General features: G+C 39.3%; 1 protein-coding gene across 4 annotated transcripts in view; it reads right to left on the bottom strand.

Annotated features, from left to right (window-relative positions):
* The window catches only part of lama2 (laminin, alpha 2), a 192,402-nt gene that overhangs the window by 96,917 nt on the left and 77,542 nt on the right, over positions 1-17,943 (bottom strand). For all 4 annotated transcript variants that reach the window (XM_028604575.1, XM_028604576.1, XM_028604577.1 and 1 more), the window contains 5 exons: positions 12,641-12,745; positions 9,193-9,404; positions 8,390-8,501; positions 6,992-7,105; positions 3,059-3,186 (listed from right to left, as the gene is read on the bottom strand). In XM_028604575.1, the coding sequence (XP_028460376.1) occupies positions 3,059-3,186; positions 6,992-7,105; positions 8,390-8,501; positions 9,193-9,404; positions 12,641-12,745 (671 nt within the window). The remainder of the gene's footprint in view (positions 1-3,058; positions 3,187-6,991; positions 7,106-8,389; positions 8,502-9,192; positions 9,405-12,640; positions 12,746-17,943) is intronic.

Here is a 17,943-nt window from a genome sequence, read left to right as displayed (position 1 = left end):
ATGTGACCGGTTTCATGCTTTTAGGGTGTAGAAAGTCCTCTCTTGAAGTAGAGGTTATTTTATATGAAGGGTTTGCAAATAAAAGTCATGTTTTGTACATGGAGAAGAAAACCCTGTACAATTGTTTAACCAGACTTTTGAGCAACAGTTAAAGCAACACTATGTAACTTTTAGCTGCAGCTGTAGTTCCAATGAGACAACCTGTAGGGGGACTGAAGCGGGAAAAGTGACTTAGTGTCGCTTTAAATAAGAATAGAATATATAAAAACATTGGTTAAAAGAAACTGGAAGCTTAGCATTGAAATGAAAACAGATTCCTGTTTCAGTGTCAAGTGCACAACAAGCTGGAATTAACAGGCATGCTGCTTCACAAAACTTCACAATAGAAATAGCAGGTTAGTCTAGTGTTAGCGCACTGTTGGCATTGGATCAGCGATATCTGCTGAAACACACTATGAATGAAACCTCACTATTCAATCTAACCACTGAGTAGACTGCAGAGGTAATTCTGTGAAGGTACAAATTAATTAAGGCCTTTATGGATAGATAATTGACCAAGGGTCTTTAACTAAATTGCCCTAAAAATATGTTAGTTTTAGATCTAACTGAAAAGAACAAACATCCTTGGTGGAAATAAAGAGGAACAGCACTCCAGAACTAAACTGTTTTCTACTAATCCCCTGTAATTCGCCACCCGGCTTCCCGTGCTCAAGCTAACATGGACATAACTTCATCAGATGTTAGTAAGAGCTTAAACATTACGGCCAACTGGAACAGTCCGACTGGGTGGCTGGCTATTTGAGTGATTGGCTTCAGTAAACATAAGGGACTAGATGTCTATTTTTAGGGGCTGAAAGGCATAGCACTTTCAAGCTATTATTACTGCAGGGGGTTTATGTGGTGGTAGGGGAGGGGGAGAGGTGAGAGACAGAGAGAGTTGCATCTTTCTTTAGCACTGAGAGTTTTGGACATGACGTGTCATGACTGCATGAAGATTCTCAGCTGCTGCTGTGTGTGTGAGTGTGTGTGAGTGTGTGTGTGTGTGTGTGTGTGTGTGTGTGTGTGTGTGTGTGTGTGTGTGTGTGTGTGTGTGTGTGTGTGTGTGTGTGTGTGTGTGTGTGTGTTGCCGTCCATGCTGGTGACATCTCTGCACCAAACACACTGTATCTCTCTCATGATTTGGAGAAACTGCAGATCAATAATATCAGGAATGGCAAACGGAGGTAAATATCCAATTTACCAATATTCGTGTTTCAGTCGACAATCCCTTGAAATAGAAACCTCTACTCGCACAGTTCCATAGAGCTCAACAGTGTGGTTCCAGAAGTAAAAAAAAATACCATTCATATTCAGATTTTGTTAATTTGCCATAATGTCTTGACTTACAAGCTACGAGATTGTGAAACAATGGTTTATGCCCCTGTGCCCCTTTATTTCCCCAGTGTGGGTTCAATAAAGTATATCTTATCTTATTTTATCTTAATGGAGCAATTGAATTGGGGGGAAATCACTTCTGGAACTGGAGCCTTTTAAAATGCGGGTGGTCATTGCCGAGCTCTGTTGCATTTATATTGTTACATCCACCATTTTGTCAGATCTGTGACCAAACAAATCGTGACAAAAATCTTTTATCTATTCCTCGAATGCATTTGTCGGAGCATTACCTGTATTAGGTATGACTCCTTTTATAACTGTTTTGTGACTGTTGATTTGTGAGTCCAGTTTTTCTGTGGTCAGTTTACTGCGAACCACGCTAGCTATTATGCTAGCTGTGTTGCTAGAACAACATTTTAACTAACGTTGACTGTTGGGCTAACTGTTAATGTATTACTCTTTGAACTTTTACTCCTGTGGCTTTATGTGTAGGCTAGTAGTCATTAAGTAGATTAATGACTATACTGTACTTCCTAAGAGGACTTAATTTAGGTCTTTCACTGATTGCTTTGTTTCTTCCTGGCATGAGGAATAGTGTAATTAATTTCACAACATTTTCTTGTGAATCTAGTTAGCTAGTTACTGTACCAATTCATGTTTACAATACCTTTGGGTCTATCTTTTGTTGATAGTACCTCATCTTTTTCTGATTTGTAACTATCATTGAATTTGTTGTCCAATACCATTTTAAACGTTTCACAAGTGCTTTCAGTAAAGACCAACTCCTGTCTCAAACCTTTATCGGAAGTGTGTTTAGCTTGGTTTGTAGCTTTGCACCTACGTGCTCAATGCCATTGAAGGGGGGCCAGTTTACCATTATTATCGTTAGTTTACCAGGATGGGACTGCATGCCCTGCATAAGATACATAGAACATAACAGCAAAAGGGGACAGTATTAACAGGACTTGTGCTTGGAACAGGTGGACAAAGATGCAATGGAGTAGAAAACATCTTCCTGCAAAAGCTGCTCAAGACCAGTACGGGGTTGGTATGTACGGGGTCTGTATATACGGGGTACATACAGGGTCTGCATGCTTCCGAAATGAACCATCAGATGAGAGGCCTCTGCTCTCTCAACTGGACTGCTTCTATGACAAACAGCCGATTGCTGCTTTTTTTAAATTACATTTATAGCAGATACTTGCTGTAACTTGAACAACCATGATTTGAGACTCTAAAGCAGGCACAGCACGAGAGGAACGGTACGATAAAAGGTTTTAAATACCTTCATTACTTGTGGGAGGTTTGAGTTTAAAACTGTGTTAAGTTTTCTAGCCACAGTTGTGTTGATTCTGCCAACAGTGATGACATTTCCACCCACAGGGGTGATGTTTCTACACTTACATTGATGCGTCTTCCTGTGGTGATGATATTTCTATTCATGTCATTACAATTATATTCCTAGCACAGTGATGAAGCCTGTATTTGTGGCGATATTGTTTGGAGACAAAAACAAATGTAGTTTGAGTGTGAGGAGAGGAGAACATTATGAAGAGACAGGTCAAAAAAGAGAGAACAGGGGCCAGAGTCAGAGATGCACTGTGGGGTCAGCAGTGATACATTGAAGCTTCTAATTAAATTGTGTTGTCATGGCGTCATTAAACCCAGTGTCTTCAGAACCTACTTGTTACTAGGAAGATTGAGCGGGCAGGTGCAGGGATGACAGTCTGCAGGTGACCCACGGGTGGCGTTGCCATAGTAACCGGGTAGGCAGGTATCACAGAAGGGGCCGGTGGTGTGGTGGGAGCAGTCCTGGAGCAGACACACAGGTTAAAGTTTGTTTATATCAGGGAAACAAATAAACCACCATCTGATCAGTTAACCTTATTGTCATGGGAAGATCTTAAGCAGATTCTACATTGATGAAAATCTCAACACGCCATTGTGTTAATATTGTCTTGAATCATGCTTATAGGCATGAAAACAATAAGATACCATTAGATCTGCTTGTCTACTTTACAAATGAAATTCTCAAATTCTTTAAGGCAGTGAAGGGATCTTTCTTTCTCTTTTAACACATCGCAAAGTGTTTTGAAAAACCTCTCGAAAATCTTGAGTTTACTCTGCAACATCTCTGGTGTAAAATGCTAAACAACTACATTGAATTTTATCAAATGAAAGTTAATCTGCAGTCTATACCAAGGGTAGGATGCAAGTTAGGACCGTGAAAAAAAAAGAAAACCAAACAGCTAACAATAGACTTGCTCTACTTTAGAGTAATTACTGGTGGTGTCACACTTTGCTTCTAGAGGTTTAGAAACTCATAGACTCAGGGTTAGGGCACTTCAGTAAAAAAAAGAGCAGACACTTGTTGACACGTTTTTACAACATCAAAACTGTTATTAAATAAAGCTGCCTGTCACATCAAATCATTGTCAAGCAGACAGCAGCAGGAGGAACAATCTCGAGGAAGTCAAGGTTAATGATATGGTTCAAGATTAGCATCACATTTTGTTACCATAGTAACGAGCACATTCACAGGTACTACAACAATAACGCTTGGTACAATAATGTCCCTCAGAAACAGCTTCAGTATTGATGAGCAGGGACGTCGTTAGGCTTATTTTAGGGGGGCTGAAGCTACCCCAAAATGTTCCTAAGCCCCCCTAAATAATAATAAGAACAACAATAACAATTCGATTTATCAATAACCGTATCCTCATTCATATTTAGACACAACAAATTATATATATCCAGCTACAAAAAAATAGCCGAAAAGTCGGAAGTTAGACAGAAGTACAAAGAGTCGTTGTGCTTTCAGAGCGTTGCAGACCGGCGCGTTGTACGTAACTGAGGGATTCATCTCGTCTTGTCGCTACTCTTTGGTCTATAACCCCCCGCCCCCTCCACAAACACACACACTGATACACACGCTAATGGTGAAAGGAAGACTGATTAGTGTGATACAAAGTGAAATTGTAAGTTGTTTTTAATTACCTGCTTACCTTTAGCTACGTTTTCTTGAGGTAAAGGAAAGGGGATATTTTGGTTTGCTATGGAAAACTAAAGTCTATTTAGAGTGAACGAGGGAAATACAAGAAATGGTTAACTTAGCAAGCTAATCACAACTCCTTATTCATTGCCAATAATATAGCCTATAGTAGGCCTATTCTAAAACAATATCAATCCCCACAGAATGTTGTTGTCACTGAAAACTAAATGTCATAGGGTCCCTGTTAATGCTACTGTACCGTTGTATCCTGAAATTCATTGAGCTGATGAGATGGATATTGGAAGATATTTCAGCAGAGAGAAAGAGAAGCAGGAGATTGGCAGGGCTGAGGGATTTACATGTTACTATCAGCATTATTATTATTCTTTCTTCTGTGACCGTTTTATTATTGGTTTTGTCACTCCGACTAGGTCAGCTGGAAATCACAGGTGCACAATAATTACCACCAACAGGTAATGTAGTGTGAATCTGGCCTTTTTGTGACTAGTCTATATCATCGACGTTCCACGTCTGGGATTGTTCCGTTGACAACGGAAATTCCGCCGGATTTCACTCATTTAGGCAAGACATCCCTGTTTTTTTTATGTCCAGCTACAACAGTTGTAATTTCATGTAGCTACTGTGTGTGTATGCACGTTTGTGTGTGTGTGTGTGTGTGTGTGTGTGTGTGTGTGTGTGTGTGTGTGTGTGTGTGTGTGTGTGTGTGTGTGTGAGTTATGTTTCAAATCATTTCCTTTTCAGATCAAATGTCTCTTCACTGCTGAAACCCACCCTGACACATACACACTGTGTGAACCTATAGGACCACAGCATCATTCAGTCATTCAACTGTAGCCAGAAACCACAGTCCTCAGGGAAGGAGTGTGCGTCCATCTGTCTGTCTGCCTGTCACTGTGAATGAACATGTAAGTGTGTGTGTGTGTGTGAGAGAGTGAGAGAGTGTGTGTTCTCCCGCTGACATATCCCAGCATCCTCCTCATCTATAATGAAACATAACATGATAATACAAAACCCACAGCTCTATGTGTGTGTGTGTGTACTGGTGCGTGTACTGGTGCGTGCGTGCACACTGGTGAGGATGTGTATTTTGTTTGATGCTAACTGACAGCTTAAGCCTAAGGCAATGGGTAGACTGGGGAGTGACGATGTGTGTGTGTGCAGATGCACATGAGACACATACATGGCATGTATGTGTCTCCCCAGTATATTAAATGTGTATTTTTGCACATGAATTGTGCATTTGTGTGTGTGTGTGTGTGTGTGTGTGTGTGTGTGTGTGTGTGTGTGTGTGTGTGTGTGTGAAACCAGGGCTCAAGTGTTTCTAACTGCAGTTCCACTAATGGCCACTAGATGGTAGTTCTAAGAACATTGGGCCTCATTCACCAAACGTTCTTTAGAACAAATATGTTCTTAAACCCCACTTACGCAGTTTTCACAAAGATTCTGGCATTCACCAATATTTTCTTTTTTGGGATTTGTTCTTAGTTAAGAACAGAGTCTACGCACACTCAAGAGCACTCTTATGCACAATTGAGAGCTGACATGTTTAATAAGTAGTTATACTGTTTTCATCCGTTCTAATTTAAAATTTAATATTTCTCTCCTTTATAATTTTGTAACTATTTTCATTATTGTACACATAGTTTCATGTTTGTTTGCACTTTGAATTGCCATTGTGTATGAATTGTGCTAGGCCTATATACTTCATCGGTTCTGCGCTCTTCTCCAGATACAGCTTTCACTGCATGAGTAATTGCATTCCATGCATCGGTTTTATTGGCTGCTTTGTATCCACTGCTGACGCTACTAAATATGATATATTGTATTTTGCTAACTTCTTGCAGCAGTACCTCCACTTCAGAATTACTAAACTTTTTCTTTCTTTTGGAGTTGATGCCTTCACCGTCTTTACCACGTCTTTTCAACATTTCTCTAAGTGTGCACACGGCCCTGCCATCTCGCTTCCTCAGAATATCTGGTTAGCGCTCATTTGTACGCTCACTTACAGTACTACTTTTTTCTAGTTAATGGGATGGACTCTTAGCTAGAAATTCCCCAATAGATGTGAGCAACATAAGGGCTCCCAACAAATTGATTTAACCTCTCTCAATTATTCATCTAAAGAAAAAAATCAATGCTGTGAACAAGTTGACTGTTAAAATATAAAAAATGTCAGCTAACTTACTCATGACAGACTACAGGTTACTTGCTATTACACCTTAATTATGATAAATGAGGTTGACAGCTTTGTGAGTTAAAAAAGAAATGTACAGTGAATAATGTGTTGAGTACAATTACAATGCAGGCAATATTTTGTCTAAAAATACAATGCTGTAACTTGACATTTTGCACATTTTTTTCTTCCATTTTGCTATGATCTTTTGACATTCTGTAACTATCAAAAGTGATAAGGCCTTTTCATAAAAGCTTTTACATGTGCTGTACCTCTTTCCTTGGAAAAGAAACACTTTGTCTTTTTTTGGCTAACCAATTCAAAAGGAAAGAGTAAAGCAGAGTAAATCACTTCAGTGTGATTTGAGCACTGAAACCAAATGAAGTGACAGAAAGAAACACATTTTCTAATAAACATATTGATAATCTTACCAGGCAGTGTCCTGTGATGTCGTGGCATTGTGTAGCATGTCCATGGCAATGACAAGCTTCACACACGCCATTATAGAGATTCCCGTTAACCCTCCGAAAACCAGGAATACATGCCTGACACACACACACACACACACACACACACACACACACACACACACACACACACACACACAGTAGTTAGAAAGATAGCGTCTTTAAGCTGCTTCAGTGTGGCACTGTATTTACCCTGTGATCCTCTCATTAGCATCTCAAGCATGTGTTTACTGTATGTGTGTGCTGTTCTTTGTGTTACACTGTAAAGGTTTGTGTGATTATTTGTGTGATTATTATATCCGTTTGTCTGGTTGAGTTTTAAAAACGTAATGTATGTACAAGTGCATGTGTGTCTGTGTTTCAAGACTAAAGTAACAGTAAGTCAGCTGCATTCTGAACTAGACACTGATTTGACGTTCAGTTTTGCTTAAGAGGCTTTAAAAGAAAACAGGATGATCCTTTCGTCAGTCATGGAATACTGCAATAAATCATACTGATGTTATTTGGATATTTAAATGTAGCTTATTTGCAACAACAAAAAAAGTCATATACATCCCGATGACACTGCTTGTGTACAACAGGTTTATATTGACAAAAACAAGTTTCCTTTCAGGGAGCTATTGGTTCCCTTCCCATTTTCAATATGGGATGGAAAATAACTTGAGACTTGAACTTGAGAATTTGCTCTAGATATAATATAGCTTACGTTAAACCTGATAGCATTGCATTATTAATGGTGTTGTTATTATTAATGTTTTGCAAGAATGACTGAAAACACACCCCGCTGTGAGTGTTGAGGTCAATATGAAAACAAATATAAAAAAATTAGGGCTGTGACCGCAATAGTAACGAGTTAACGGAAATTCCTCATAACGCCACAAATTCTTTTGACGGACAATTAACGCACACGCATTCTGTGATTTGGGCCTCGGGCCACTACGTAGTTTGGGAAATCAGGAAGTGATTCAGCAGTATCGTTGCAGATGGCCAGCAGAAAACGTAAAGTGCTCCGTGATAGTATCGAGGGGATCAACAAACGTGTCATCTACTGTCTGGCTGGCCGCGGTGGAGTAAAACGCATCTCCGGTCTGATGGACGAGGAGACTTGCGGTGTGCTGAATCTTGATTAAAAATGCGTGACTACATAATGCGATGTTACAAGCCCTACAATAAATCTATTTGATGTCATCTGTAAAAGAAAGTACTAAAGTGCTTACTTTGTATGCTGACATTCAAAATATCTTAGTTGCACTTTGATGTGGCTTTATAGTACTTTTAATGCAGTACCTTTTTCCAAGACTTTGTTTTCTATTGATTGTACAGCAAGTTTGAAAATTGTAGTAGGTGTGTGTCTGTGTTTACCTCACACGACGTTCCAGCATATCCAGGAGGGCAAGAGCAGCTTTCTACAGCTGATGCTCTCCTCTCTCCTCTGGCAGAGGGGTTAGCTACCTGCATTGAGAATAGGTGGAATCTACATGCATAAACCAGACACACACACACACACACACACACACACACACACACACACACACACACACACACACACACACACACACACACACACACACCCACACACACAGGCACGCACATAAGTAGTCTGTCTGGGTTAACAGTTAAACAGCCTTCACTTACATAAACAGGGCTATTTGGCTGATTATCTTTAAAACATCTTTAGAACCTTTATGACCTGAGTTCATTCTTGCAGGATTTTTATGCACAAAAAGTCCACAAAGGACTATTATTAATTGTTTCCCAATAAAAGTACATACTTGTTATGTGACAATATCTACACTTGCATGGATTTCCATGAAAAGTCGCACTACAGTAGAAACGCTTCAGGTTTGTATAGTACTGATCATTTAGAGGGCACTCAATTGACACTCAAACAAACAGCATATGCATCATATCAAATTAAAGTTATTTTATGGTTATTTGTTGCAATTTTAAAGTAAAAACAAAATACTAGATACCAAACATGATACAAAAATACTAATAACGACAATGTCCAGGACACTTGACCTGCTGTATGTTATCATCCAATAATGCCAGATAGTTTAAGTGTTAAAGCTGAAGTATGTGTGTGTGTGTGTGTGTGTGTGTGTGTGTGTGTGTGTGTGTGTGTGTGTGTGTGTGTGTGTGTGTGTGTGTGTGTGTGTGTGTACCTGTACACAGCGCTGGGTTCTGTGCTATAAGAGGCCCGCACCATCACACGGGTCACATTGGCCAACACAGACAGGAAGTCCCTTCGACTAATCGGCCGTGCGCTCTCTGAAACCAGGAAGTTTTCTGGAAGGAGAGCAATGCGATTGGTGCTTGGCGAGGACGGGTACACTGGCTGGCCAAACCTTTTGTCAATAATCTTGATCCCGCCTCCCTGGCAGAGAAAGAAGAAAAACATTTTCAAATTGTGTTCTTATTTTTTCCTTGTTTGTTGCAGTTAACCTTCCATAAATGTAGACAGTGAATGTTCACCAAAACATAATCCAGTATGACACCTCTTTCAGAAAGGCCTATGATATTCAACTAATCTGGGAAAAAAAGAGAGGGAGAGTGAATGATGTGTCATTAGGTAATGAGCTGCAGTTTCTATTGACATTTTGAATGGACTGAATGCAAAGTGAATTGAGCCCGGGCCTGGTATCTGACTATCTCTTGTTGAGAATAGATCAATGACATGTAGCAGCTAACGCAGAGTGACAACTACTGATGGAGGGAGGGAGCGAGAGAGAGAGAGAGAGAGAGAGAGAGAGAGAAAGAGAGAGAGAGAGAGAGAGAGCTTACCATGCCAATAAACCATTAAATAAAAACTAATTTAAAAAGAGGAGATGGAGGGATGGATAAAGAGACGGAATGCAGTAGCAGGGCCGAGAGATGCCGAGATAAAGACGGAAAAGAAAGAGAGAGACAAAGAAAAGAGGCAGATTGAAAAGAAAAACGACAAAGTGACCTCAGAGAAAATAGTTTTCATTCAGTCTTTGAAAGAGAGGCTTTTACTCTCTATCTTTAATTGTCTCTCACTTCTATACAGTATAGCACACCTTCAATTATCAACTGAAGGATCAGGGTCGCACTTCCATATAATTGTCTTATTGGGAAGAAATACCTTAAAAAGACCAAAACCAACAGCAAGGCGTAAGTCCACCTGTGGATCCTGGCTCCAAGCCCATTTGTTTCTTCAAATATGGATCCTAAATATATACACTGTAATTCATGTAGTTATTTAAAAGGGCTAGGTAATTTTTTTTCAATTCCAACAGCAGCTGGGCACTTTAAATTTCAGCAAATTTCTAACTAAGGAGTAAAAGTACATTATTTGTTGGGGACTATTTTCAGCGGCGGACGAATACACATTCATTGAGAATCACTGAGCTACAGTACATCAAGCTTTGGCAACACAGACAAAACGTGTTAGTAGATCAAGTTAATGTTGGTTTTGTGGAAATCATTAGGGTAAGAACATTTTATTTACAGAAGAAACACAAATCAAAGTCAAGTTTTTATATGTTGTTTTAAGCAGAACAATAAACTCCAGATGCAGTACATTGGCAGTTGTTATTGCGGTCATGAAAGGCTTGGTATTTTAACTCTGCTGATGTAGGGCTGATAAAGTGGGCGGGGTTGAAAGAAAGACATTGAAATCAACAAAGCCATACAGACAAACAAAGACAGAGAGATTATTGTCTATTCAGATCCTACATACTTACAAGCAAGGCTCCTTCCTGTGCTTCACGCAACAAACAATATCACAACTTGATGCAGATATGCAGAGTAAACAGTGAGGGGGGGGGGGGACAAAACGAGACATAGGCTGAAAGGGAGACAGTGAATAGGGAGAACGCTGGTTGACAGTGTGTAGGTGGTTCATTATCGTCATCATTTGGAGAGGCTTTTTGTTGATAACAAGACCGACACTTGTCCTCCTCTCCTCCCATCTCCTCTGTGTCAGTCTGTCCATCTGACTGACACGTCTTTAAATAACACAGGCTTACTGGTCTGTGACTATCCATCTCGCAGTTTTTTCTTTCATTTTTCACTTCTTTCTGTTGACTTCCCTTGCTTCTCCTCTTCTTTCCTTCCTCCCTGTTTCTTATCTTTGTTCCTTCCTTCCTTTCTTCCTTGCCTTCTTTTTTCCATCTTCTTCCTTCATTCTTTCCTTTCACTCTTCCTTTCTTTCTCTTTATTCTTTCATCTTTCCTTCCTCCCTTACTTTCTTCTTCCCATTCTATCTCTCTTTAGTTTTGCAGGGAAAAAAACGTGTGCATTTTTAAGGAACGTTAACTAAATTAAAGTAGAACTTGACAATGCAGTGTATCGATATTATATCGACATATGACACAAGTTTAGTCTTTTCCTGGTTTTAAGGGCTGCATTGCAGTAAAGTGATGTCAATTTCTGAACTTATTAGGCTGTTAGAGCTGTGTTATTATTTACATTTGCCCATTTAGTCATCATATCCATATTATTGGTGATTATTTATCAAAACTCTCATTGTGTTAATATTTTGTTAAAGCACCAATAGTCAACCCTACAACATCGCCACAATATGGACATTGATGTATTTGGTAAAAAATATTGAGATATTTGATTTTTTTTTCCACATCGCCCAGCTCTAAATGACAGGCATTACATTTAAAGTCTTAATACATTTTATTTGCATTTGTGTCTATATTTGATCAATATCTACCGTAAACCTTACCGTAAAAATTTACATATTATTGCAGCTAATAAGCTGTAATAACAGACAGCATTTATTCATTTTTTTTCTCCAAACTATTCTAATAAAAACTTCCTCTTCTTAACACTGGAAGAAAGTTTTGTGTGTGCAACAGGATCATTTCTGCAGCTCTGGCACAGTGAACATAGAAAAACACATACACCAACCTGCTTATGTGCCTGTTTGTATTTGTGCCTTCACACACACACAATGTTGCTTAGTGATTTAGGAGATTTAAATAATTAACTAATAGCGTTGCTGCTTTGCTTATTGCTGCCATACATCATATCACAACCTGCTCATTATAAAAGACATAGAGACGAGGGAGAGACTCTCTATCTGCATTTTTATTGCTAAGTTCAGCATTTCTCTGCCAGCTGTGTGTGTGCGTGTGTGTGTGTGTCTCTGCTTTTAACAGCTTTTATTTGCTGCTTTATTTAGTGGTCTTCACTGGTGCAAAAGTCAATGGCTTGTAGGAAAAGATGAATATGCTGCAGACACAAATACTGTACATAAACACACACAGAGACTCAAAATTGCATCCATGTGGGTTTTCTCTGGTTGTGACCTTTTCCTCCCACAACAAAAACCATGAATGTGTTAAATGTTAGGAGCAATCCTGGTCAATGCCCTGGACCGAGGTGCAGCCCAGAGAACTGCAGCTAATTACAGACCTCTACACTCTCAGGGGCTTAATAAAGCACAACTTTAAAAATCAAAAGCTACTACTACTACTACTACACACACAAACATACACGCATACGCACACACACAGTAGTACATACAGAGAAAGGCAGATATACATACCTGCTCTTCATTTATGTTATATACGTGTTTATACAGTATATATGCCAATGCTCTGATGTCATTGTCTGTATGCACATTTGAAAACTTACCTCTATGATTATGTCAGGTTGTGAGGTGACTCTAATGGCCATTTGTTCTTGCTGGTCTGTAGTATAAGACACAGTGTAGACCACACTCCCTCCATAGGCTGAAAGCTGAAGACAGACAGACAGAGAAAGAGATTCAAATGTTTGTTTTTTGCAAAAAATAACATAAACATGTTATTTGCAAAAATAACATAACATAACAGTAGAATTAGGACAAATTATTGACGTGATTAGCATGCCCCAAGTGACTATTACAAGATGGTAAATGGTAGCGTAAATGTAGTTACACAGCAATCGCTCTCTAAAGTTTGCTAACATTAGCTATCACTAGTCTCCATACGCTACTGGTCACGTGAGTATATTGAACTGAGCAAGGGTGTGTTTTATTGTTGATTCATTTGGTTTGTGTTATTTCTTCTTTCGAAAGTTACACAGTCTGACTTTAAAAAGGAGTGCTTCAATATTTGTTACACTCCGTACCAACAGTGGGCACATGAAGATTAAGAAGGCAAGTGTAACCAAAGGAAACCCTGGATAGAAGTAGTGACTAAGATGGCTGTGGAAAAATAAAGATTTATAAATTTAAAATTACTTTAAAAAGGCATCCTGTGGAGGTTTCAACTTCTAGTAGCGCTATTGGCACGTTTTTCTATAAGTGGGTTCCCATTTTGCTTGTCTTGTGCACACATGGGTGACGCCAAACACATTCCTGCCAATCGTTTCACATGGTTACACTACTTCAACAGCAACAAAACAACTGCTGCTTCTACTAATGATAGTGTTTCCCTAAAAAATACATTTAAAATATATATATATATTTTTTAAGGTAAGGAGAACAAGAATATGCCACAATCTTTGTTGTCTTGTGTGTTCCAGTGCAGTGTTTCTGTCGAGTCCACAGGATGTGCTTTAGGTGGAGAAACGCTGCGTCGGCATGATCCTGAAATTTATTATTCTGCTCTAACCTGAACATTAATGGGTGGGAGAGCAAGATAATAATGCCACCATAAAAAACAGAGAGAGGGGGACATTGAGGAAGAGGGGGAGAGGGACGAAGAAATAGAGCCAGAGACAGAAAGACAGAGATAGAGAGGGACTAAGAGGTGGGCTTAATGCCTCTATAAACCTCTCCCATTCAACATCATTACCCTCGGTTCTTAAACCGGGAGGAGGAATCGCCCATTTCACAGCTGACTGAAAATACACACACACATACACACTACAGCGGGAATGGATGTGTAGTTGGGTGGACGTTTTATTGACTAATACTTATTCTCCATCCAACCCCACTTGCTGATTTGGACTCCAGAAGACAGTAAATTCATAGTTTAAATCCACACTACACAGCCTACACATATCAGACACTTGTGCTGCTCGACCTCCTTCGCCATTAGCTCATCTGTGCTCCAGTATGGACGCATTCGCATTTCTCTCGTACACAGAAAAAAATCTGCCCGTTTAAAGGCACCGTTTCTGAATACAGGCTTTGTGCATTTCTCTGTGGTGATACCTTCACAGCATTTATATATCAATCAATCAATCAATCAATCAATCAATCAATCAATCAATCAACAAAAGACATCTCACTTTTCACAATATGGGACCTTTAATTCATCCACTTTTGCAAAGAGGTCCTGTACTAAAAAGTTGATTAAATTGCTGTATCCTTGTTCGCATTTAAAGCTTTAAAAAAAAAAACTCTCTAAATATTTTTTCATTTGGAAATACATAACAGTGGTACAAAGCAGTCATTGTGCCTGAGGTAAATATTCCCTGGATTTCACAAGAATTAAGCTAAAATACGTAGATAGTAAGGGTGTGACGAGATCTCGTTTTACGAGATCTCGCGAGATTAAAACGTGACGATATTTCTCGTCGAGGTGAAAAGTTGTCTCGTGAGGCGATGTGATGTCAGCGTGATGGAGCGTGAAATTACTATTGAAGATCCCCCTGCCACTTTTAAATCATTGGTGTGCAAACATTTTGGTTTTCCTGCGGAAAAAATAAACGGCGAAAGAGTGACAGACAAGACGAACACAATAAGTAAACATTGTAAGAAAAAAATGCCGTATACCGCGGCTAACACGAGCAGCACCACCACAGCTCTCTACCAACTACAGCACCCGCGACGAAAACATTAAAAGGGCAAACAACTCTAAAAGCCTTTGCATCTCTGCCACCGGTAAGTGCAAGAGCCACGGCAATAACGAGGGACATAGGCGTTTTCATTGCAGCTGATATGAGGCCATTTTCTGTGGTGGAAAATGTCGGATTTCGGCAACTCCTAAATATCCTTTGCTGTCTCCACTTGCCAAAGCATACCTTTCCATCCCTGCTACCTCAGTTCCAAGTGAGTGTGTTTTTTCTACTGCAGGAGACATAGTTACTGCCCAAAGGTCTCAACTGCTGCCAGAAATAGTCGACATGCTTATATTCTTGAAAAAGAACATGACCATATCTTAGGCTGTTCTGTGTAGTTTATCTTATAGAAAAAAATTGTTTCTGTTTGCACTTGTAGTTTTGAGAGAGCAGTACTTTGGTTATTGATACACTTACTGTTTGCATTTAAACTTTTTCTGTTATTTACACATTTATTTTATTTATACTGTTTATTTTTTTATGTTCGATTTGTGGAAAGGAGTTAGATTTCTCATGTGAAATTGTACAGGGCAGAAGCCAGTTGGTAGAGTTTATACAAAACATTTTGCAGTGTTTGCACGTCCTTTACTGCATATGATTCATTAAAATAGTAAAAAAAAAGTTAAATAACATTCATCATTAATAGTTGATTTCAAAAGGCACCTAAATTGTTTTGCATTTTGTGATTTTTCATATATTTCATCATTGAGGATTTCTTAAAAAAAAATTTTAAATCTCGTCTCGTCTCGTTCTCGTGAACCCAATCTCGTGATGTGTCTCGTCTCGTGGAGTAAGCGTCTCGTCACACCCCTAGTAGATAGAAATTACAAGAAAGAATTTCGAACCAGAAAATAGGTTTGTCTTTCCCATTCGGTAGGGGTGCTTTAAGTCTGTAAGTGCTTAAGAGGTGTTGCATAAAAAGCTGATTTGCCTGATTGTGTTCAGCAACTACTCAGCGGCAGAACAGAAAGCTTCTCCTGTGTATTGTCAGGACACTATCTACTGATGGAAATTGTACATCTCTGTGGATGATTGTCTATCCACTTTGCAAACCAGAGTTTAGCAATTTACCTCCTTCGAAATTATTGACATTTCTGTCTGAGAAAACTAATTTCTCTGACGCCATCCACTCAACCTGGACAATAATCAAAGCTTTTACCATGGCAACATGATGACCCATCTCCACCTTGGGGGATAGGAAATAAAAGAAAGACAGGAAAGACCAAAAGAATAGCACAGCAGGAGAGGAAAATTATGGGAGAAGAGAGGGTTATTATGGGTAGTAGAAACGAAGGAACAATAAACACTCAGCCACACAGCTATAATACACATCAGTCAGAGCTCCATAAGCCAGTTATTTACTCCATCAGTGGCCAGAACGAGAGGACCGAGACATAATCCTCTCAAATCCCAAATCAAGTTGACACAATCTTCATTAAAGTCAACATTTTGTCATGGCCATGTCACAACAGGAATATTTACTGAAGAAAAACCTAAAGACCTAAAATACTGATGAACATTTCAGTGACATACCTGTTAGGATTCTCTTTCCTACTGTTAATCAGTTAGAGTCAAAAGAGAAGTAGAGAGGAAGAGAAACTCAGACACTGGAAATAAGAGAATTTAAAAGGAGGGTGGAGGCGAACAGAACAGAAAAGAGGAGAGAGAAACAAATATGGGATAAAGTGCAGCAGTACAGTAAGAGAGAGACAGACAAAACAAGGATAAAATAAGAGAGGAAAGGAGAGAGAAGAGGGAGCAAGAAGAGGTGTGAAAATGAGTCATTATCGACCTCAATCCTCCTCCAGGGTTCCCACCAGAGCCCTGATGTAATATGACTTTTCCAAAACTTTAAATAACCACGTCAGAGCATTTTAATGAACTACAAGTGTTAGTCCGACCTGACTTTAATACTGTTGTTATATTAAAAAGGTCACATTCCTGCTACAGTTTGACTTTCTACAGAGAACAATTTTCATAACAGCACCTCCCCCCCCATACCGTGCTACTGGATGATGTCACTAATCTGCATCTTTTGTTATTGTTTTGATTGAAGTACAGCGACTAGATGAAACAAATTTCGGACTGTAGGGAGTCATGGCATTACTTAAATTGAAAGCTATTAGCATGCAACTCTCTGTTGTGACGACCACATGCTAGTTTCTTCAGAGAAATCTTTGCCAATCTGCATTCTTACGCCTGTTTGCTGTCAAATCTTGGAGTACAAAAGCAACCGACGCTGTCTTCAGGAGATTGGGCAGAGGGAGAGGGGGACAAAGGAAATCATCCTTCAGGAAATGAAAAAACCAGATTGTCACAAAAGCCTCAGAAAACAAACTCCGCTAAAATGACACACACTAACACACACACACACACACACACACACACACACACACAAACACAAAAAAACAGTGAAACAAAGACACACATACAGAAACTTAGAAATATAAACACATATACCTACCTAGGTGGCCTTTTGTTGTGTGCGATTGGTATTGGGAGTTTTCACTCTATTTATCTACAGGTTATAGACGCACACACACACACACACACACACACACACGCAGACTTTCTGTGCTGAATATTTTTTTGGGTTGTGATGCCTCATGCCTGTTAGTGGGAGATGGGTGCAGTACCCTTGAGGCAAATTGTGCATTCAGACTTTCTCCTGGTTTAAAGGGAGAAAACGGTGATCATGGGGTTATTTGCTACCCATGGCATCCAGTATTGCTCTTGGAAATGACTTGGAGACAGCACTGGTCTACCTACATGGTAATGTAAATGTGCCCAGGATAGTGGGTGTGTGAGTTTAAGTGCATTTACCCATCTTAGTTGCAAGATCTTACATTGATAGTTCTGGGCACCTTTTCCCGATCTGAACATTTTCACTCATTTTACTTCAAACGTCACTTAAAGAACATCACTGTTCAACGAACAAAAACAATAAAAACTTAAAATATGTTTAAATAAAACGTTTGTGGGTTCCTCCTGCAGGTTTGTGATCTTCTGAAGATGCTTAATGCCTCCTACAAGTTGGTAGGAGGCACTCGTTCATCTACAATCCTTTTGAAATGTATAAAATTATAATGCTTCAGAGAAATTCCTCTAAAGCTTCAGAAGGTCTGTATAACAGATTATACGAGTATAGCCGTATGTTGTTTCTGGGA

The sequence above is a fragment of the Perca flavescens genome, chromosome 18, assembly GCF_004354835.1.
Source record: "Perca flavescens isolate YP-PL-M2 chromosome 18, PFLA_1.0, whole genome shotgun sequence".
In the NCBI taxonomy this organism is placed as follows: Eukaryota; Metazoa; Chordata; class Actinopteri; order Perciformes; family Percidae; genus Perca; species Perca flavescens.
The sequence above is the reverse complement of the archived record's forward strand: the minus strand, read 5'-3'. Positions and strand labels throughout refer to the sequence as shown.